The 23,184-nt window shown below is 42.1% G+C and overlaps 1 protein-coding gene across 7 annotated transcripts; it reads right to left on the reverse strand.

Annotated features, from left to right (window-relative positions):
- Positions 1 to 106: 106 nt before the first annotated feature.
- On the reverse strand, positions 107 to 23,156 carry csde1 (cold shock domain containing E1, RNA-binding). 7 transcript variants are annotated; one of them, XM_017714759.2, is made up of 23 exons: positions 23,057 to 23,156; positions 17,086 to 17,777; positions 12,776 to 12,973; positions 11,917 to 12,106; positions 10,866 to 10,975; positions 10,249 to 10,335; positions 9,798 to 9,895; positions 9,635 to 9,716; positions 9,211 to 9,339; positions 8,970 to 9,095; positions 8,579 to 8,794; positions 8,338 to 8,478; positions 7,380 to 7,550; positions 7,048 to 7,059; positions 6,806 to 6,820; positions 6,203 to 6,310; positions 4,663 to 4,838; positions 4,408 to 4,520; positions 4,184 to 4,303; positions 3,789 to 3,967; positions 3,502 to 3,665; positions 1,935 to 2,067; positions 107 to 1,771 (listed from the first exon to the last, which is right to left on the reverse strand). In XM_017714759.2, the coding sequence occupies exons 3-23, from the start codon at positions 12,941 to 12,943 to the stop codon at positions 1,724 to 1,726; spliced, it is 2,586 nt and encodes an 861-aa protein (XP_017570248.1). In that variant the 5' UTR covers positions 12,944 to 12,973; positions 17,086 to 17,777; positions 23,057 to 23,156; the 3' UTR covers positions 107 to 1,723. The 7 variants fall into 7 exon arrangements, with proteins under 7 accessions (XP_017570248.1, XP_017570244.1, XP_017570247.1 ...); XM_017714755.2 differs by having other exon boundaries at positions 10,803 to 10,975; XM_017714758.2 differs by lacking the exon at positions 12,776 to 12,973 and adding an exon at positions 14,465 to 14,764 and having other exon boundaries at positions 10,803 to 10,975.
- Between the last annotated feature and the right edge of the window lie 28 nt (positions 23,157 to 23,184).

Below are 23,184 nucleotides of genomic sequence, written 5' to 3' on the forward strand. Positions count from 1 at the left end.
ATACAAAACGTGTATTTCTTGTTTTCAGATTCAGAACTAATCAAGCATTAATTCAAATAAAAGATTGTGTAAAGCAGAAATGACCACTAAAAACACCAAACAGGGCTTCCATTCACAAGGAATGATTTTCATAAAACGTTTATTTCAATTGTTTCATTCAAGACCATTAACAAAAGTATAGAGGAGAACATGTGGTTCACAGGAACCCAGTGATCTCCAGAGAAAATTCAGAACAGTAATATCTCGATTTTCAGTAAGAAGCACAGCAAATAGTCTCTATCCACATTAATTGAAATCCTGCTCTTTATGATTTCAAATGGAACCTTTTGTATCATTTTCCCCCTTTTTATTTCTTACATTACATAACTTTGCTTCAATTTTTTTGTTTGTTTTTAACCTCCCACTAAGTAAAAAGCACACATTACATATAGCATTTTTCATCCACGGGTACTTGGGATGCAGACCAGTATTAATTCTACTTGGAGGGAAGAGAAAAAAAAAAAAAAAAAAAGCCACCCTAAGATTGTTCTTGTATTTTGGCGACTGCCGGCTGGGGATAGAGTATACGTCTATTGTCTTTTTTTTTGTTTGTTTTTTTGTTTTTTTTGTGTTTTTTGTTGCGTTTCATTTATAGACTTTAGGCACCTTATTCTTACTTTTATTTCTCATTAGCAGACAGTGAGTTTAAATAGAATAATAAAAAAAGCAAAAGTATGGTGTGCAAAGAAAAAAAGAAAAAATAAAGAAAGAAAACACATTGTATAAAAGGACTGTGGGAAACAAGATGCCATTAGGAATTCTGCACCTGACAAACATGGAAGAAGTTTGAAGTCAAGGATAGTTACATTAAAAAAAAACAACAAAAAAAAAAAACCCAAAAACTATAAAACTTAACTCAAACTTAATTGAGAGAGAAAAAAAAAAAAAAAAAAAAAAGTCATTCACACAAATCAAAATGTTACACAAGTAATCTGAGCCTAGAGCAGTGTTTCAAATGGAAGTGGTTGCAAAAGCTGTTCTACACAAAGGAACAGGAGAAAAGACAAAAGCTTGTGAAATGCACCTCACAACTCTCCAGAGGAAAGGACTTTTATCTGGAAGAGAGATGCTCAAAGTGAATAAAAGTTTTCCAATAAGAGGACAGAAAGAACAAGATTAGAGAAGCGGAAGAAAAACAACTCGCCAAACATCTCTCACACTGCCACAAGGAAATAATACAAATCGTGAAATAAACAGGCGCAGAATTCCAGACATTTTCACTTTGAGCCCAGATGGGAACAAGATTAACCATCATACTGTCTCCACACTAGATTTTCACGGGTGTTGGAATCACAAACCCACTTTTCTTCCTCCAACACCAACACATTCCATTCCCTCAAATGTTTATTTTAAAAATACTTGATACATAACTCACAGAAAACACATACACTCACACGAACAGGGAATTCTCAATGATAAGCTCGCAAACACCACACTGACATGAAAGGTCAGGTGAGATGAGTGGGTTGTTTTGGAAGGGATTCTGGGACAGGGAGAGAGAATGTGCATGCTGATTTGTGTGTGTGTGGGGATGCGTGTGTGTGTGTGTGTGTGTGCGCGAGAGAGAGCATGTCTTATTGGTGTTTAACAGTGCAAGTCCCTTCCCTGTCCGTTAGTCTTGATTGCTTCTGTTCTCTGGAGGTGCTGTTGTCATTGTGGAGAGGGAGGAGCGGCGAACAGTAAATCACTCAATCACGCTGACCTTGCAGAGCTTCCTCTCCACATTGAAGCCCTTGCAAGAAAGAGAAATTCAATATCAGTTCACCAACAAAAACATACTGGGGGATGGGGGGGCACATTCGTCCAGAGAACGAACATTTCTTACATATATAGAGGATCATCTTGGTGTTTTAATGCAAGTAAAGATGAATAAAATATATATAAAGAATGTCTACCTTAGAGTTATCAGGACCCCGGGGCTGTCTGATGATCACCAGACGCGGGGCGCTGGCATCATCCAAGGTGATGCTCTTCAGTCGATTCACCAATCGATCAGGTCGAGGGGTTGCCACTGGTTTAGGACACTCACTGGATTGGAAACACAATGAGCTTTAGAATGGATTCAACAGACTTGCTTATAGGTTTTCTTTATGAAATCTACATGAACTATATTGTATATCAAAACTTTGCCAGGCAAACAGGCAAGAACGCTGGTTAAAACCTTAAAGCTGGTCTGGTCAATTCTGCTGAGTGAGTCAAACGCTGGTTTTATACGCAGTTATAAAATCACCTTATTAAATTTTCTACCTGGTTTCCACTGCGCCCCTTCAGCAGCGCAGCTCCGTGAGCTCCAGTATGCAAAGCTGGTCCAGGTAATGCAAATTTTACAGCAGAGTTCGTAGGCTGGATTACATCGGAGGCAAACCCAGCGCCAGGCTGAATTCCCTCGTGTTAACGTAGCCCAGCTTGGACCCTGCCAAAGACCTTTCACTCATAACATTACCTTATACTTTGCTGTCTGGCTAGCTTTATGCTTAGACTCAAGAGTGACGTGTAGTGAGGGCAGCTTAATTGAGTAACTTCTAAGGCCTAAAATGTTAAAGATTAATGCATCTTAAAAAAAAAAAAAAAAAAAAAAAAAGTGATGAATTTAATTAGTGGTTTAAAAAGATACACAATTTTTATATACATCAACTGATGTCAAGTATGTCTAACAATAGTAAATGTAGTAATAGAAACGCAAAGAACAGCAATTTTAACTGCCCTATTTTTTCTCTGCCGTCGTAATATAATAACTGGGGCTGATCTGGCCTCCTCATTGGAAATGTTTTCCATTACATGAAACAATGGTAGCGCATCACTTGTGAATGGAGACTGCAGCGCTGATCAGAACACTTTGTATACAAGCTTTCACTACTTAATTTCATTAATTAAAATAATAAAATTAATTAATTTACAACCATTTGTCACCATGTTTGCGCAGTGAAATTAGACCTCTGCATTTAACCCATCCGTGCAGTGAAACGCCCACATACATACACACTAGTGAACACACACAAACACTAGGGGGCAGTCAGCACACTTGCCCAGAGCGGTGGGCAGCCCTATCCACAGCGCCTGGGGAGCAACTGGGGGTTAGGTGCCTTGCTGAAGGGCACTTCAGGTCATGGACTGTCAGCCAAGGGGATCGAACCGGCAACCGTCCGGTCACAGTGCTGGTTCCCTGACCTCCAGCCCACGACTGCCCCCAGTCGTACTTTTCATTTTTCATTTCATTCATTGCTTTTCACAACTACATTAAACTTGCAGATCCAGTGCTAAACTAAAGAAGGCAACAAGTCTTCGGCAAGTACACTTGTCTAAACATGGTAGTTCGGCAAAAAAAAAATTAAAAATCCATGTAATCCAACTGAGAATTCACATATTAGAATGTATATTACAGCATTAATATTCAATTCATACTCCAGGTACCTAAAACGGTTCACTTCCACATTAAAATAAATTAAGTAAATCAAGGCGGACCTGACTCTACGGACGTTGCAGGCACTGCACTTCCCAGTGCGCTGGTTCAGGATGACTGAGAACTCCACCTCATCTCCAGCCTGAAGCTCCAAGCCATCCTGCACTTCCTTCATGTGGAAGAACAGCTTCTTGCTCTCACCCACTTCATATGTGATGAAACCAAACTAGAAAAAAAAATCAAGAATTCAAACCATGTTATGACACGGCAGGTAGTACAGTCTATAAGAGTGTAAGTGTTATACAACGGTACTACAACGCTAAAGATGATGTTCAACATATTTCAGCACCTGGTCTTTAACACACTCCACCAGAGCTCTGCGCTGTGGGACGACATTGCAGGCCATCCTCTGTCCTGTCTGCGGTATGGTGCACAACTGAAATTTCACCAGCTCACCTTTCTGCAGGCAGTCCCCTTTGTTGGTCATTCCCACAATGCCAAATGGATAATTTTGACCCTTACTTGATCCTAAGTAAGATTACATCAACAGAGCAGATGAGGAAACAAATACAATTACTCCAGTATAACGAGAGCCTAACAAGAACTAGGTCTACAAAGCCTAAACAATACGCAAGTATCACTTAAGAGATAAAGGGATACTTAGGACAGTTTTGCCCGTCTGGAATCCAGTTTGAAATATAAGATTTATACCAAACAATAATAATAGAAGTCTCAGCTGCTCACCTTCTTCTAGGACCTCAATAAGCCCCTGATATTCAGTCTGAGAGGGGTCCACGCTGCGCAAGGGCCGGATCACCTTCCCCAAAGACACATTGCTGCTAACATCCTCTCCCACTCCATTCACTGAAAATGAACATGCATCATTAAAAACAGAACTGCAATCGCTGAATTAACACGAAGTACAGAAAAGGTTCAGTGTGTAGCAAGCAGATAAACATGCTCCATACCAGGTGGGACTTTGGTGACCTTCTCAGCGCTGACTTTGTTCCCTTTGCCCTTAGCCTGAGTGTATTCCACTGTGTCTCCCAGCTCTAGGTTGTCCACATTACCACACACCTCACTGCACAGCAACACACAATATTTATTTAAAAAAATTAAATTAAATGTGGCCATTAGAAATGGGTCAAAAACATCCTGACATGCTATAGCAATCGAGGAATTAGTTTCACGTCGTAGGTTTGAGTGGCTGGGACATGCATTACCTATAGTGAAAGAAAATCTCCTGGTCATGGTTAGCCGTCTCAATGAAGCCAAAGTTGTCTTTCAGCGTTGCGATGAAGCCCAAAAGCCTCTTGGTGTTGGTGGTGCGGTTAAGAACCTTGATTGAGACTGCACTCTGCTGGCCAGTCCTCTTTACCTCACTGATGGCAAACTCCACCTGAAGACCATCAACAAATTTAATTCAGTTACTTTTTTTTTTTTTTTAAATAGGGCTCCATGCAAATAGATGTAAAATATAATGGATAAACAAACAAATCCACCATTCATTTAAATCTTACAGCAGCTGGCATTAGAAAAAGTCATTCATTTTAATGAGCGTAAAAACCAGAGTGTCATTTATTTTACAAAAAAACTGAACAGCATACTGAATAAAAATCTATGAATTAGCTGCTTTAAGAGAATATATTCTTTACTGAAAATGCATCAATACAGATACCGGTATTATCCAAATACTTGTGCTCGACCTCATAAAAACAGCAATGTGAACATCGAAAACCAACTGATACCATGTGACATGGGCCTAATTTGCTCCACCACAACAATGAACTAACAACTCAAAATGACAGAGGGTCTGTTCACACACATAGGAGTGACTGACTGATGGTCAGACACAACGGTCTCCAAAACATCCAGGCATACAACTTCATGTTTTTAAAACACACAAAAACACAATCAATCACAGTAGCTTCCCCAACACACATGGAGACACAAGCTAGCTAAACAGGTTTAAAAAAAAAAATTATAATAAATTCAACATCTGTATCTGTACATACTGACTGACAATAGAAGTGAGACGTTTAAACAGTGGCGGTGCTGCTGTAACTGTTTGCTCAGGACTGAAGTGTTATCTTTAATTAAACAGCTTTATTTGAAATTGTCCAGAAATAGAGGCCAACTGTCTGCCAGGGCTGCGTTTCACACAACATGGACTCAGCATTGTCGTACGGCGAGAGTCACAAAAGAACAAGATCTCTAATACTGTACGACTGGCTTTTGAGGATATTCAACTAGAATTCAACCAACCAAAGACTTCGAAAACGAAACGGGAGCTCCTCAGATTAGCCTCTGATGTGATGTCACTGCTGAGACTGCTGTTGAGACTAATGAGGACCGTGGGATTAAAACTACACCATATTCAAAGCTTTCCTGATAGCAAACTAATGTAGAATTCATTTAAACATCAGCTAGAAAATGGTAATCCATATCATTCTTTAAATACCGAGTAAGTGCAACATTTAGACATGACATGTATATAATATTTATTAACGTCACCAACACATCGTTTGGCCAAAATGTAGTTATTTGGCTTTGAAACGTTGTGAGACAAACTTTAGGCAGGCAGTATATCTGATGTACCTCATTCTCCTCTTAGTGGACATTCATGACCTTTGGTATAAGTTGTCTGGCTAACTTACAAATCTTGCTTTGTGAAATATCACATCTACATTAAGCACAAACATTAAAATGCTGATAACAGACTGGGTCCCAGTCTATTCCGGATATTAAGCCAATTTGAAGTACCTTGTCTCCAAGCTGAGGGAACACACACCCATCCAGGTCTTTGATATGATATGGCACAGTCAGCTTCACTCCACAGTCTTCATATGCAATCACTCCTTCCTCTGCATCCTGCCAATACATACACAGAAACATGGTGTCAGCCAGAACACAAGACAACAAGAGCTGGTTTTCCAGACAGAGATAAGCCCCCCCCCCCTCCCCACACACCCACCCAAACCACCAAATGAATAAAGCAAAACAAAAACGACACAGATGCAGCAATTTGCAAACAGAGAAGGGGTTGGTATAGAAATGGTCAACACTTTCAGATTGTATGCTACAAAAGAACTCCGACAAGCAGAATATTGGCTCCTTTTTGCAACCTTTTAAAATGCACTCATTAGTCCAATTAGTGCTAATTAGGCTTCAGTATGAACACTGCAGGACAGCTATGATTTAATAGCATGAGTATAACCAGACAAGTGCAGTAGGACAAATGAAAAGGGTGAGTTGACTCCGGTATATCAGGTTAGGAGCACACCCTGTGCTTTTATTAGTTAAGTAAGTTTAGTGCTCATGGTCACGACATATTTTAAAATCATGACCAACATTAATTCAACTGACCTGATCAACTTTAACCTTAAGAAATGTAAAGACATAAGATCAATTTACATCATTACAGCCACCTACACATCAGAATAAGGGTTTCAGTTTGTGTGAATGACAATAAATCCAGAAAAATCACTTCCAAACAGCGCGTACGCTTCTGCACTCGTGCTGCCGTTTTAAACAGCCCTCCAACATTTGTTTAATGATCAATGTCTGCATGTTGTCTGAAGGGTTGCATGCAGAAAACAGAAGCCTACCTTTTCTTTTTTCTAATGAAGAGGAGCATGATTGAAAAAGAGGAAAGGAAAATGGGGGGTAGAAAAAAAAAAAAGATTAGAGAAAAAGGATGAAAAAGAAAATACAGCCAACAAAGTAAAAGGCACAGGTCCTCAAACCTGCATTACAGGAAAAACTGCACAGGGTCTCTACAAGCCACTCTCTCTCTCTCTCATTGTTAAATAATTAACAGATGTGTACTAGGGACAAAAGCAGAGAGGTAAAGAAAGGGAAGGGCTAATACACATACAAAAAAAAAAAATCCTGTGAAAAACCCATACCCATACTGACAATCCAGTTTTATCGTAACTACCTTCTCTTTGCCCTTGCTGGGGCTGGCATTAGTCTTGGTGTTGGAAGCACCAGTGGTCTCCTTCTCCACAACACCAATAAAGCGCTGTTCAGACTGGGTGTGGAATGACACTGTTCCTTTGGGCAGCTTCTTGATCCTCACTGCATGGTTCCTCTGGGCTGACAGCATGTCCTGATGAAAGAAAAGTGACAGCACTTGTGGGTAACAAGTTTTAAAGCTTCAAGCAGTAACTGTCAAAATTAGTACACAGCCATAATTGGGCTAGGAAAACGTAAGAGACTATATAGTCAAACACCGTAGCATTTCAGCAGCTAGAAGTGGTCCATTATCTCTTCTACTTGAGCTACCTGCCTTATACTAATCTCCATTTTAAACAAGTAGCAGTACTACAGGCCTACTCCTGTGTACCATTTCCCCCCACACACAAAAACCATGCGTTTAACAAAACCTTCACACCAAATCAGACATTTGTTCTTAGAAACCAGGTACTCAGAAAAAGAAAGGAGAGAAAAGGTGATTCCTTGAAAATTCGTTTATCCTTTCTCAAGCACTGCAACTAAACGGTCCACACTCAGAACTATCATTTGTTTGGACTGCAACCATCACAACACAGGTTAGGTCAATTTGAATTTGAAATTAGACCAGGTGTGAAAAAACCTTTATGCACCCAAGACAGGCCTCCATGTACTGTAGCTTTCCTAACCAACCTGCCAAAATAACAATGCTGCCATCACTCACTCAGCTAACTGAAAGTCAAAGGGGGGGTGGAGGACCCTTCAGTAGTCCAGGAACTCTCATTTTGCTTTCCCTGATTAATTTGCTACACATGCAAAAAAAAAAAAAAAAAAATGAAAATAGTCTGAACTGTTAATGAGCGACTAAAAGCGCTACATTATTCTATTATTCTACATTATCCTATCCTGTAAACAAAAAAAGGGGTTCATTTTCACCGACTTACAGGAACGACAGTGAACTCCACTTCATCCGAGATGTGGAGTGGGCTCTCTTCCAAAACCTCACTGAAGTGGAAGAACATTCTGGCATCACGGTCCACACACTTAATGAAGCCAAACCCATCACGCATTGCAGCGATCACACCCTAGGGAGAACGATCAGGCAAGAGAGACGCAGAGATCCTACATTACAATGCATTACATTTAAAGACTAAATTACAAAGTCAACTTGAAGTAGTTTCTCACCATTTCACGGGTCTCTTTAGTGAAATGGAAGGTGTCAGGCAGGATATCAATGTTTGTAGCTCGCTCAAGCTTGTCTCTGCGGTCAGTGGAAATGTTGAACTGGACATGGTCTCCTTCCAGAAGAGTCACTTTGGACTTTGTGTCTTTCTCCCCAAACAGAAGTTCTTTCTCAGTGGCGTTAATCTTAGCGCAAATTCGGCCAGGCAGCGGGTCATTCTGAAAGGAAGGAATGACATCTTCAAAACTGGGTAAAGCCCTTGAAGTGGGACTTAAAATATGCCAACACCCACTTCTGCAGCAACTACTACCTCTCAAGCAATTCTGAATCGCAACTATTAACTGAGCAGAACAATAATAAAAAGGATAAAACCTGGTGGGAACTGGAGTATACCTGATTCTTGGTGGGAACCTTGGGGATAACCTTTGTGACTGTGCCCTCAAACTGTTCAATACTGATATCCTCAAAAATAACAGTGCCTTGAGGTAGCAGACGCACATCTGTAGCCACCTCCTTCCCCTAAAAGCAGAAATGGGTAAAGAGTTTAGGAAAGTTTGTTTAATATTTCTCATTTTAAACTTGTGTTAGAAGCGCGTTTCTTCCTAATTTTATTAAGGCATGCGTAAAAACATACATTTCTGTCTTTAATGGTGAATTCCACATCATCTCCAGCTTGCAGTGCCTCCAGGTCACCCTTGAACTCACTGTAGTGGAAGAAAATCTCCTTCACTACATCTGCTCTCTCAATGAATCCAAATGCCTCCTACAAGGGGAAAAAAAAAATTGTTTTATAAAGTCCAGTGGGGATCCCAGCAACTGAAGAACAGGGTAAAACAAGGCTACCAAAGTCTGTCGAGCACAGAGAAACAGATGGACTACAGTTTGTAATCGTAGAGCTAAAAAGTGCACCTGTGTGGAAATTAGAGCTGATAAAATTAAGAGTGCAGATAAAGACACGCATTTAACCAAGCGTCTGGTTGAGGTACGCATACATACACACCTACATACATACAGACAAACAGATATACAGAACAGATTGATGTATGATGCATATTTACCTTAGTCGCACAAACCACTCCCTGGCACCTCATCTGCTTCTTCTTGACCAACACAATGTTACGAGCACTGACTGCTCCGGTGCTGAAAGACAAAACACATGCATCACACAAGGGAACTCTCAAATTTATGTTTGATGCCAGAAGCCAATAGGAAATAACTCACTGCTTGTTGGTCTCCATGTAGAAACTGACTTTGTCTCCTGTGTCGAGATGCATGTTACCCTCCACATCATCAGGGGTGTAGGTCAGATAAAACACCTCCTGTAGGGATATAGAAAATTAACCTATAACCAACACATTTCATCAACACCGTATCACGGTCATAAAATCTAGGTTATTTTCAACACTTGAAAACCTGCTATTGTTTACATCGCCTGCCCATTTAATAATGAACGGGCAAGTTATAATCTTTTCTTTTAATAGTTACTATTAAGACAGTAACAGCTTTATGAACGCACTGATGCGCAAGGACAAAAACTAATATGACTTGCTTTAGTACATTATGTATAAACAGAAGTACAGAAGGAAAACTGCTACATTACAGTCAACATGCAAAGTAACTGAAGACATCCAATAAGGGATACAGGTGAACTTTTAAATGCACAGAATTATACCCCATTCCTCTCGTAGCACACGCTGCCGGTGGGAACCTGACCAGGTGCAGACTTTCCATCCAGGTGGTTGGGGATGGCTGAGACTACCTGTATAGCAGTACCGTTCACACACAGTTAGAGACGACACTGACCCAAATCACCACATACTAGCACAGCTGAATACTGAATCATTACACATGCTATTCAAACAATTACATGAAACACAATTACAATGTGAAAACACACAATTGATAAGACTGATTTATTAATTGCAAGCAGCACCATAAGCCACTAACATCACATTTAAAATACTGACAACACAAGACATTCAAGCCCATTGTAAACCCACAAAAAAATGGGAGCGCTTCTTAATTCAGTAAAACTGGATTACTATTTATCATTCATTATAATAGTTGTATTATCCAATGAGAATGTCCACTTTAAACAATCAACCAAGCAAGTTTAAAATGAGCCTGAATGCCTCTCTGCTCCTCCATAACAAATAAGATACATAAATAAAATGACAGAAGAGACGAGGACAAAAACACAACCAAGAGAAAAATGTGTTCCTTAACTGGATGTGGATGTATATAACCATGCAGCATAGTAAAGGGAGAGGCGTGCAAGTCAGGCCCCACCTGCCCAGAGATTCGCTCTTCGGGCAGCACCTCGGCCTTGATCTTTACCAGCTTCACGGCTATTGGCTTGCCAGTGCGCCTGTCAGACGACACCTCAAACTCCACATCATCTAAAAAAGAGACAGGACAAATGACTTCAGGGCTATCTGAACGCACAACTACAAGCATCTACTAATCCCCACTTCAAATGTTATCACCACCTGTCTTTTAGTGATAAATACTGATTGCACACCAATCAAAAGATCTCACTAATATTATTATTGCCAAGATATACAAGAAACACCGATACACAGACTACAGAGGATGAACACAGATTCTCTAAGAGGTTCAGATGAAAAATCAGTCAATTATGTTAGTAAGAAAAGGTGAATCTAAGATCTAAGAAAACACCCCCCCCCCAGTCCAACCCAGTGGTTCCAAACCTGGTCCTAAGGTTCACAATATTTGCTCCAACCAACTGGCAACACCGAGACAAACGGGAAAAAGTGTAAACTGTCTGGGGATTCCTGTGGACCAGGTTGGGAACCACTTGTCTAAACCGTATTTTTAACGGATAATATTACACGTGGTGAGCATGGTACCATATTTGACTTATTCAAATGCAACACACACACACACACACACACACACACACACACACACACACACACACACAGCTTTTATAGGATAAGCGTCATTTGCCGCCTTGCCACTGCATTCCATATTCAAATTCAACTTTGACCCAGTTTGCTGCTGACCGTTTTCCAAAGCACAGCCAATGTGAACGTGCCATGTCTCCTCAGCATAAAGACAACAGCCAGAGCCTTTAGTTTTAAATTGAGACACATTTTTAAAACTTCCCACACCAGGTCAGGTGGATGATTTTCAAACGGATCTACTCATTTAGCACCGTTCAAATGCAGCAGTGAGTAAAATGGCAAAGTATGGTGAGCCTCACAGTGAGCGAAGCACTAAAAGCTCATACAAAAGCATCCTTGTCTTGTATACTCCCCATGTAAATTTGTCTCCAACCATCAACAACAAAGCCCTGCTAAGCCCCCCCAACTCTTACCTCCAATCTTGAGCTCCTGTAGGTTGCCATTGTACTGTGAGCAGTGAAAGAAGAGGCGAGCTTGCCTCTCTGAGCACTGAATGAAGCCGTAAGAGGTGAGCAGCTTCTCCACCACACCAGTCTCCCTCAGGCCCACTCCTGTGCCATTAGCAAAGCCATTGCTGTGCAGCAGGCTTGGGTCGAAACTCATCTATGTGGAAATAACACAGTTAATTTCAAAACAGAGCCCCAAGACGTTACAGCTCAAACTCATGCGATTTCTTAAAACGACATAAGTGAACAATGACAAAGGAATGAGACTGTATCTCTTCCCCCAACATGTGTTTGGCATGCGAATTAGGCTTATATTCAACTGCTCAAGTGGTCAGAACAACCAAATTCTGCTTCGTCATTAATGCAGCAAACATACTCGGAGCACAGGGACTTAAACCTAAAGAGACGTGACGGAACCTGCAGTGTTCCAGTGCAGTTTGCCTGCCCTGGTGTTCTGAACAAAAGAATGACATTCAGACGACATAACGGGTTACATGGGTTAAGCCCTGTCACAGGATACTTTCACTGAAAAGTGGGGGAGGCAGGATGCACAGACTCACAATCGGTGAACTTACACATGCAACATCTAAGGCATTATTTCGTTTTCACAACTGAAAACAACTCGGGGGAAATTTTAAAAAGTGTTATATAATCAAACACGCTACAAAGAAATTCAGCTTCAGCAACTTCCAAAACTCTAGAAATCACAGACTATGCCTTCTGGTTAATGCTCAGTGAGAATCACCTTCAAACCATGCAGTTAGCAACAACCAAGTTTCACACCAGTTAGGCTGGCGGGGCAGCACCACTCAACATGCCCACTTACAGATCTCTGATACAAAGGGGTCCGCTTATGTCTTTTCCCTGTTGCCGCACGAGGTGCGTGGCAGGAGACAGAGGCGGAACGGGGGATTGTCTGGCAGAAGGTGGAGGGGGCGGGGGCTTGGGTAGTGACAACAGAGGGGGCAGGGGCATCAGCGCACAGCTTCTCCATCTTCAACTGAGTGCTTGGGGCTGAAGGGAACTGAGAGTGGTGAAAAGTGGTTCAATAAAACTACCCATTTATTGCATAAACAAACAAACAAAAACAAACAAACAAACAAACAGTCCCTGACATCTAGAACCTGTTAAACCCATGCCAAACACAAGGAAGGTCTAAAGCATGATTTCACATCACTGCTAAAATCTTTTGCATTCCCTCACTGGAAGTCAAAGTGTGTGCAAAAACTACTTTTAAACTCGTGCTCCTGAAAGCCACGCCCCCAAACACCTGTCCCAAAGTGGGTGTTCACACAATAGCAGCTTTGTCTCATGCATGACTACCAGAGACGTAATGCTTTAGGAAAATAAACACAAAAAACAGAAGAATCAACATGATTGAATAATGCTGCCAAGAATTAAGTTAACCATTCGTTTTTCCTTTTCAGCGATTTGTTCTACAACATGCCAGGGGAAGCCATTAGAACTAGAAATAAGTCAGTAGAGGTGGCCAGATAAGGTACGACTACACAATACAGCAATGGCAAATGGTTGGTTACATGAAAAGGGCACAGACTGACCAGCCTCGACCACTGGGTCACTTAGTGGCAAAACCTGAAATGCAATAAAGCCCTCAGAAAATCTGATTTGTACCAAAGGCCTCAGACAATTAATTTAAGTATACATTGTGAGTCACCAGACATCTGCCTGAACAAAATCATTAGTCATAAGGAACATCAGCTTGTGTGTGTGCGCTTTTCCACTGCCAGACCCGTTCATTAGTCAGACGGAAATGTTTGAACATTCCCCGTCAAGTTCTGTTGATTTTCTACGTGAAAATAAGTGAACGTCCACCACAGAAAACAAGACGTTTGTGATTCTGATTCTGCAGCGGTTGTGCATTAAAGCGTGCAGAAGGGTGTTCTCTGTGGAGGACGTCAACATTTTCATTCAGAAAAATCAACACGCAATTTGACCAGGGTGGGCAAACATTCGCACGTAAGTTTGTATAACGAACAATGAGGGGCAGAACCGTTTTTTCCCCCCTTTCCCCCCCCCCTGACCAAACGTGAGGTCATTTTCAAATCCTGAAAAGCTGCTTTAGGCTTTATTACATCACAGAACAGGTGGCTCAAACAGTGGAAAGGTATCACAGAGAATTCATATAGTTAAAGGACAGATCACTATCCCATAATTTATCACCACATCATTCAAAATCATGAGATATAGTTCTTAAAATACCAAATCATTGACCAACTCCAAGCTCTCAGCCAGCTTTTGGTCTTAATGCACAAATTTTATTTACACGCTGCAACTCCTCCATTCAGTGTCCCTGGCCTTGCCTGCCACCTCTCTGACCGTCTCTGAGCCGAAGCTAGTCTCTGAGCCCGGTGACTGGGTGGGGTTATGGAAAGGTTAAGCCGTACAGTGCGGAGAGGGACGAAAGTGGGGTGTTCGATGGGAGGACGAGTTGGGGTTGAGGAAGAGAGAGAAGAAAGAGGGAAGACGGGGTGAGAGGCAGACGGGTGGCACTTACGGATCGGCCGTACGGAGACAGGCTGAGCCCAACAGGGGAGGTGCTGCTCAGGTCAGCGCTAACAAACGCAGCAGGAGGCGACGCAGGCAAGGTAAACTCTACAAAGCCTTTCCAGGGACTACCCATTATTTTCCCATACAACCCTGGCCAAAGTTACCACACCTGGGTCAGCCTGGATTACAGGTTTACTATTTCAGGACTTGCTTTTGCCTTCAGGTTAATTCTTTTGTCAATTTGCGTTTTTCTTTTAAACTTTCCCCTCTCCCTTATTTTTATTCAAGGTGACACACCTCTGGAATTCTGCAAAGGTGAAGAGAGGGAGAAAAGGGGTGGTGAGGTGAAACGTAAAGAACAAAAAAGGGGGAGAAAAGAAAAAGCAACAAGAACAGCCAGTGAGCAAAGCTGCACAATTAGGGTAGAACTGGGGGCTTGAACTTGTTTCGAGACAAGAACGCTACAGGCAAGCCAAGTGTGTAAGGCACAAGGAAAGTCTGGGTATAAGATCGGAGAATTCTTATGGAATATTTTAAGCCAAAAAAGATGAAACCTTGCATTTACAACCTAAAAGGTGTTTTGCTTTCACGTTTACTGAAGAGCTGGTTTTAGAGCATTCCAAAGGCGTATGGCCCAAGTAGAACTCAAATCTATGGGTGGACAATATTTACATTACAGTATGATTTTCTTAGCGTTTAATTGACGCCGACTGCTCGTTTTATTACTTCAGCCCTATTTGGGCTGGAATAGTTTCACCTATTTGCTGTTAGCAATTCCACCAGCTGATTCATACACGACAAAGCATTTCTCCAAACGACCTCGAATAGCCTAGAATGAAGTGTCATATTCCAAAAACGCTCGTCAATGTTAAGATTGGAATTAAAGTGATCCAAACAAAAAACGAACTTTCAGTTAATGCCACATAAAATAGCGATAGGCTAGTGAAACGCCTTCATTCAACAGGACAAAAATCGCTCTGCCCTGTCAGAGGCGTGTTCAGAGATTATTTCATTCTCCTTCAAATTAGCTCACCAAAAGCGAAGATTACAGCCGTTCAGTTTTTACAGTAACTGTGCCAAGACTGTCTTCCGGTTGCAAAAAAAAAGGTTTGTTATTATATATTACAAGGTTGAGGAACTACAGAAGGCAATTTGCTCTGGAATTAGCATTTTAAAATCACGGATCCCTCTGGGTGTCATTCAAATTATAGTACCACCCCAGGTAGACCTAATCTGGCTCCAATAAGGCAAAAAAAAAGTAGTACACTTAATTCTGGTTAAAAGGATTTAGTGCAAGTTTCTATATTCAGTTTAATAGTTTTTTCCCCTCCACCTAATTATTGTCATGCATATCATGCAGCAATAAAATGTCCAAGTATTGAGAGAATATTTTGCCATATCCCACAACCCTGTTTAAAGCCCCTTCACTTTAATAAGAACAACAAACATGGCTATAGTTAGTTTAGGTAGGTCATGCATGTCCATCACGGGACAGATGTAAACTATTTTCAATTGGAACTATTTCTAAGCTACATTTAGCCCAGCAGCACTTCTAGTCCACTGAATTCTAACATATTTTGTCCGAGCACTTGTTGACCTTCGTTTTCAAGTTATTCAGTTACATCAATGAACCGACAGCAAACTGGTCAAATATTTGAGTGCAAGCGTACAGGTATAGCTGGACATCTGTAAATTCAAATCACCCCCTAAATATCCAACTAGGCACACTCTGGGCATGTTGTTGCTGGCTTGATAGATTAGCACAACATGTATCCCCCCCCCTCAAAAAAATAAAAAGATAATGCAAGACAATTCTAACCGTTTTTAAAAGGTACTATTGTCTTCTAATCATTCTTGTTTATGGGCTTATGAATGGTTTAACTCACGCAACACTGCAGTACACGCTGCATTTCTGACCAGAACTCTTATTATTTTTGGTTTGTGCCGTTCTTAAAATCTGGAATCTTCAATCAGGCGTAAACAGGATTTCGCATCACTTCATTTACAGAAAGATTAACACAACGAGGAAGCCCGTAGACATGAACTGTTCTATGAACTATAGTGGTTGGTTAGTGTGGTGGTTAACACCTCTGCCTTCTACACTGTAGACTGGGGTTCAATCCCCACCTGATCAAACACCCTACACTATACCAATAAGGGTCCTTGGGCAAGACTCCTAACACCGCCTTGGCCTCCCTGTGTAAAATGATCAAACTGTCAGTCGCTCTGGATAAGAGCGTCAGCCAAATGCCGTAAATGTAAATCTGTTCAGATTAATTATTCTTTCGATGACATTTTAAAACCTATAACGTTCAGATTTGTGTTTTGTAGCAAACTTGTTTCAACCACAGTGCACAGGAATTAGTCTCCCTGAAACCTTTTGCGCGTGATTTGTACAATTCAGCGACCCGATAAATACGAAAAGCTGTTCGTTTTTACAGGTTTCCATTGATCAAGTTCTCTGATCAGCTAACAATGGCAAGTGCCACTGACTCTGTTCTCCAAACACCACTAACATGCAAATTTGCAGTTACTGCTTGAACAAAGTCTGCTAAATGAACAGCTAAAAGAGAAAACATTAACGAAAGAGGAAGACAAAAAAAAAATAAATAAATAAAAAATACCCACCTTGCTTAGATGTCGTGGAACTCTTCACTTGGACAGTCAAACACTGAATCAATGTTTTAGATTCTTTGCTCTTAAGCACGCACACACTTATTTACTTCAGATTTCTGGCACACGTTCTAATAAAACAAATAATGAGAAAAAACGGGGACAAAAGGGGAAAAAAAAAGGCAAATGCAGGTGTGGAAACACTGCTTTGAACAAGATGAAGGTGGAAGATAACCAAAACAAAACAAACAAAAAAACAAAAAAAAAACAAAAAAGGGATACAGGAGGTAACTGAGAAAGAAAGTTAAACTAGCAGACAGCAGCCCTCTCCGCACCCCAGTGGAGTCAGAGGTGCGGGGAGGATGAGTAGGGCTTGGAGCAGCGTTGGGACGTGTGCTTTGTCAAAGCTGTTGAGTAGGCACAAACTTCTTGTCTCAGATCAAGTATCGTCTTTGCTGTTAACATAGATGGACGGTTGTTTCAATCTATTCGTTCCGCTTTGAAGATCTTTGGTTGCTTAATTTGGTTGTTAGTTTACTGTTTTCTTCCTATAAGTGAAGTTCCGTTGCGTCTTCTTCAGAGATGTTGTACCGCTGGGTCGACTTCAGGGGATGTTCTTCGTTTTTCCTTGATTTGTTTCTTCTGAGTGATCTGAACTTGAAGTAGGAGTTTCAGATGGTACAAAAATCAGTTCTTTTCACTTCATACTGTTCGGAGAGAAAGAAAGAACACAGACACGGTCATTAGTCGGCTATCGGTGCAAGAAAAGGCTGGAAAAGGGTTTTAGGGCTGAGGCGATCAACTACACTAATGCTGTATATGTGCACTTGCATAAGTATCATTGACCCGGTTTTAAAATGAGCACCCAGCACACCCAGAGTGCGTTTACAGCACAACCGTATTTGTTTAGCATGTCATTACTGAAGACGTCACTTATTTAATGAACAGCTGAAACTGCAGGTAAAGCTAAGGACGTTAGTGATCAACTGTTAACAGAATATCTTCAATAAAAACTTTAATTTCTGATTTTTTTCCGTTTTCGAATTGTACACACGAGAGCTCAAGACTTGTCCAGATATCTGAGTAACCACAGCTCCAGGTTTTTCGAAACGTCCCCACGTTGGCACTGCCAGAGCCGTTGATAGCATTGATAAAGGCTTGAGCACATTACTGCGAAAACTGTTCTGCTTCTGTAAAGCGTCGAATTTTAGCCTCTAAATCTTAACAGTTAGCCTGTGTAATTTGTCCTATACGAAGAAAAAAAAATTATTTTTAAATTTTAAAAATGCTGCAAGCCAGGGACTTTATACTGACTGTTCAATCTATGCATGTTCAAAGTAACACCTGGTAAGTCTTTATATGACTTAATTTGAGTTTAACCTTACTGTCATGTTACATTGGGCTGCTTCCACCAAACCCCATTCAATAAAGCCAAAAGCCTTTGTTTATATAAACAAACTTTGTGCTGTGTTTAATTTTATCATAGCTTATCATGTCCGTTTAGATTTATTGGTTCATGCTTAATGGCCAATTCCAAACTAACAGTCTCATCGTAATCACATCAAGTTAACCCCAATTTTTGTCTTTAAGAAACAGAAAAAAAAGAAAAAGCTGTCCTGTAGATTTGGGTTATGATTATGAATTTGTATAACGTCTATATAATGTAAGAGAACAGAAACCGGACAATTTCTTTTGACAAATGTCCACCTGACATCACTGCTTACTGCATCTCACGGTGGCGTTGAACACCCAATGCTGATACCGGCTTTCTTGCATTTGTACCCAAAACCTTTCATAATTTCATGCTGTAAATTATGTTGTGTAGCGGATCACATCACATCACATTACCTCCAGCTAATATTTCACAAAAACAAACTGGCAAAAAAAATGTTCCTTACGTTCTACATTCAATTCCACCACCTGATGACTCAACACAATAACATCACGTTCTACCTCACTAACTTGAGCCATGTCTCCTTTGTGTGGCAAAGTACAAGATCTTTGCCCACAGGCTCACAGGCCTAAAAATATCATTTCCTCAGCTGCCCAGCACACATGCAGCAAGGGCAGCTGACTGAACGCACCCAGCCCTGCAGATCAACGAGTCTCTGCACATACCTCCAGATAGACGTGTATTTATGGAACGCCATCTCAACTCGGAGCTCACTCGATTCAAATTGGCACCAAACTGCACTGACGACCCTCTTTACATCACACACACACACAGTTTAACGAAACCTATTCAGGTCAGGTCTTATCAGATGTTAAAGCTGGTCATATTGACGGCACTGATTTACTAGAGGAAAGGGGACCTTTAAAAGGCAGAAAGACGACACTTAATATAGTCGGTGTGTTGCAACGAACAACCACGCAGCCCTCTCAACGGCCAAAACAAGACCAGCAAATGGGTCAAGCGCTGTCCTGGGAAGTGGTGGGAACTTCTAAGAAACGGGCACATCATGTTCATGTGCCTCTTACAATGATTGCGGTTTAAGCACCAATAACCAATGTTTTACAGCACCTCCGTCCCCCCAAGCTCTCTTTATCCATCAGAATTAAAAGCTGCCAGGCTGATGTGCGTAAACGACGTATGCTCCGTTTGTCTGCCCCGCATGGTGCCTCATTCAAAACGCTGTCTGTGCTAAAACACTCCTTATGACTTCAAAATGAACAGGCAGGGCTAAACTGCTTTAGACTGAACAAACATATGTAAATATGTGGATTTAGTGAGATCACAGACAAATTCAAGGCTGTTTTTTGGCAGCTTTGTTTCCATATACGGGCAGGGAGCGAATTGTTCATGTTGAAACGTGTTTAGACATCAAACCAATTAAAAAAAATAAATCTGATTCTCAATAGTATGGGCCCTTTAAGGTGTGCTTACTCGCCCTACTATACAAGTCAGTGAACTGGAAATCAGAACAAATCTTTGTACTTTAACAGGATATTCGGGCAGGACCTGAGCTTATCCATCGGGATATGACCGAGTGGTGAAAGACGGGCATGGAGCTAGTCTACAATCATGAAGGACTATCACCTACTGCAGTATGGCACTGGAGTAGAGGGATAACAGCTAGGTAGCACAGAAGGAGGAGCTGAGGGAAAAGCATGCTTTGATAGCATTGGTCAATATAATTATGCCCCATCACTAGCGCACAGGAACTAGTTATGACATTGGCTTATGGTAATATTGTGAAGAACTTGAAGAAAGAAAGAAAAAAAAAACCTGCCCGTTTCACCTTTTTCTCTCACGGCCAGTGATCCTGGTTCTAAACTTGTGGAATATTCAGAAGTGATTTTCTTACATAAGACAAAAGATTTCTGGCTTGTTTTTTTTGCCAAACTGATTGAACTGTGACAAACAGGCTGGTAGAATATCTCCAACACAGCCTGTGCCGATTTTGCTGATGCAGCTCTAAAACGAGATGAAGCACAAATGGGTAAAATGTCAAAATGCAATACGATCCTCTTTATTCCTCACAGATCGCACGAACAGTGACACTAGGCTGCTGTCCATTTCGGAAAAGTGAATGTAGCGTTAAGATAGTGGGCAGTCGTGGGCTGCAGGTTAGGGATCCAGCCTTGTGACCGGAAGGTCGCCGGTTCGATCCCCAGCTCTGACAGCACATGACTGAGGTGTCCTTGAGCAAGACACCAAACCCTCAACTGCTCCCTGGGCGCTGCGGATTGGGCTGCCCACCGCTCTGGGCAAGTGTGCTCACTGTCCCCTTGTGTGTGTGTGTTCACTAGTGTGTATGTGGTGTTTCACTTCATGGATGGGTTAAATGCGGAAGTGGAATTTCCCCATTTGTGGGATCAAAAAAGTATCACTTCAAGATCTTCACCGCTTCATTCAGAACAGGCTATAAATTAGTCCGTAGTCTAGTCCGCAGCTCAGATTCAGCTGCTTCTGGAGCGTCTGATCCTTTCCGCATTTATTTAAAGGTTCTTGCTGCTGGAAAACAGCTACTCCACCACCTTGGATGTCAAGCTGCCAACAGTAGAGGTAAAACCAAGAAGAACCTTGGTTTTTGGAGTCGGCACACTATTATTTGATGTAGAAGACACCATCAGTTATACATGCGCTCAAATTAAATTTACTGTCGTCTGAACACATCATACAAATAAATTCAATTCGGCGTGTAGCAGCCTTAACGGACTTTAGCCGGTCTGTGTCGGTGCCCAGTTTTTCAGAGGAGGCACTGCGTTAAAAGCATCAGCAGCAGCAGACGGTCATCTTTCAAAATATGAGTTCAGCTGCAGAATTAGACCCTAATTATTAATACCCAGTAAGACTATTAGTCTGCTGTATTATACATACAGCTTCAAATACGGTTTACGGTTATATGGCTTTGATGTAATTAGTAGGATGACTCGACAGAACTTCCCCAAAACTGCACTGCTTAAAAAACACTGTTGGGCTATGAGCTCACAGATCTGTACTGCAGCAGAGTCTGGCTTTCTTAAGCAGACACCACACTGAACAGCTTAACGTCAGAACGGGAAAGTAACGGCCAAAGGAAATGTACTGTTCCAGGTTCACATTAAAATAAACAAACAAACAAATAAACAAAACAAAAACAAACCCACTGCTTGTTTACTAGCAGAGCCGAGAAGCACAGCGACTAAGCAAATTGATGGCGTGTGACCAAGACGCGCTGAAGCTGTCGCCGTGTTTATTCTCCGATTTCGACACGCGGCGTGGGCTTTTCAGCGGGGCATGACGCCGCCGCCGGTGGGCGGTCCTAGAACGCGCTGTTTTTGGCTGCGTCATCCACAGCTGAAAAGCACGCGCTGTACAGTTGCAGTGTGGAGACGTGGAAAAACACGCAGCGTGCAGCTGCAGCGCCGTCCAACATCTGACACGACGTCCCTTCCACCGGCCTCCCCGCACAGCGCTCACCCCTTCCTTACACTGACGCCTGAACCCGCTCTAGTAACGCAGTGTCCCGTTTTACCGACTTGAGACGGGATATTTTTTTTTGTGGTTGACTAAAGTGCAATCTATTCAGAAAGTGAGGAGATTAAATAAAATAAAAATAAAAGAAAGAAAGGAAACGCACAACTAAAAGTGAGTGATTAAATCGGTGCAAAAAAACAAAAACAAAAAAAAAAACACCGAGCAGATTCAGGCTCTTTAAAAGCCGAGCCTTATTTGTTTAAAGCGAATTAAACAGACTAACGGAGCAGCAGCAGGGCTGCCAAGTCCATATTCACCCCCAACGCAGCCCGAGCTCATCCAACGACGACAAGAAGTTCCATATTAACCACCGACATTCATGCCCGACAGGCCTCGCTCGAACACCATAATTAGTTCTCTCCTCCAGCGAAGGCGGCTGCGTCTGTCCGCGCGATTCCCGAAGGTGACGCGTTACAGATACATAAACACTACACGTACGGCTGCTTTTCGGCTGCAGTGTTAAGAGTTTTTAGCTGCGCGTCACGTAAACCGTTCGACGCGTGGCTCCGCCGGCGGGCTCGAAAACACACTTTGTGTTCCCGAAGCTTAAAATGTCGGACAACAAAGAAAAGGCAAACTAGTGGAAGCACACTGCGGCGAGCTGGGTAGCGGGGCTAGCGTTAGCCAGCCTAGCATCGAGCCACGTTGGAGGAGCAAACGATCAGCTTATCTCTTCACGTCGACGGAATGAAAGACGACAGCGTGACGCCGACGAAACGACAAGGTCAGAGGAAGTGAACGCAGCCGTTTTTACGGACTCTCGACGCCGAACCGCGCGTCCACAGAGCCGCCGCGGCGGCTCGTGAAGGCGAACTAGCCCGCCAGCTAACGGGCTAACTACGCCGAAACAAACGGTCCAGCGCGCGGCCCCCACCCAGGCCCTGCCCGGTCCAAACGAAAACACACATCCGCCCCAAATACGACGCCCCACCGCCCTGTCCGCCCGTAAGCCCGTTGTACTGATGTTTGCGTCCATTTCGAGCCCCGAAAACCTCAAATCGCCCACATATAAAAGGAAGAACTCACCCCAACAGCTTTCAGCACTGTCACCAGCGCCGCCATAAGCAGCACGGCACATTACGTAGTGAGAAGAAGGGGGACCTATCGCGATATTTCACACTCGCAGGCGAGGTTTGGCGAGATCCCGTTTCAGG

The sequence above is a fragment of the Pygocentrus nattereri genome, chromosome 28 (assembly GCF_015220715.1).
Source record: "Pygocentrus nattereri isolate fPygNat1 chromosome 28, fPygNat1.pri, whole genome shotgun sequence".
In the NCBI taxonomy this organism is placed as follows: Eukaryota; Metazoa; Chordata; class Actinopteri; order Characiformes; family Serrasalmidae; genus Pygocentrus; species Pygocentrus nattereri.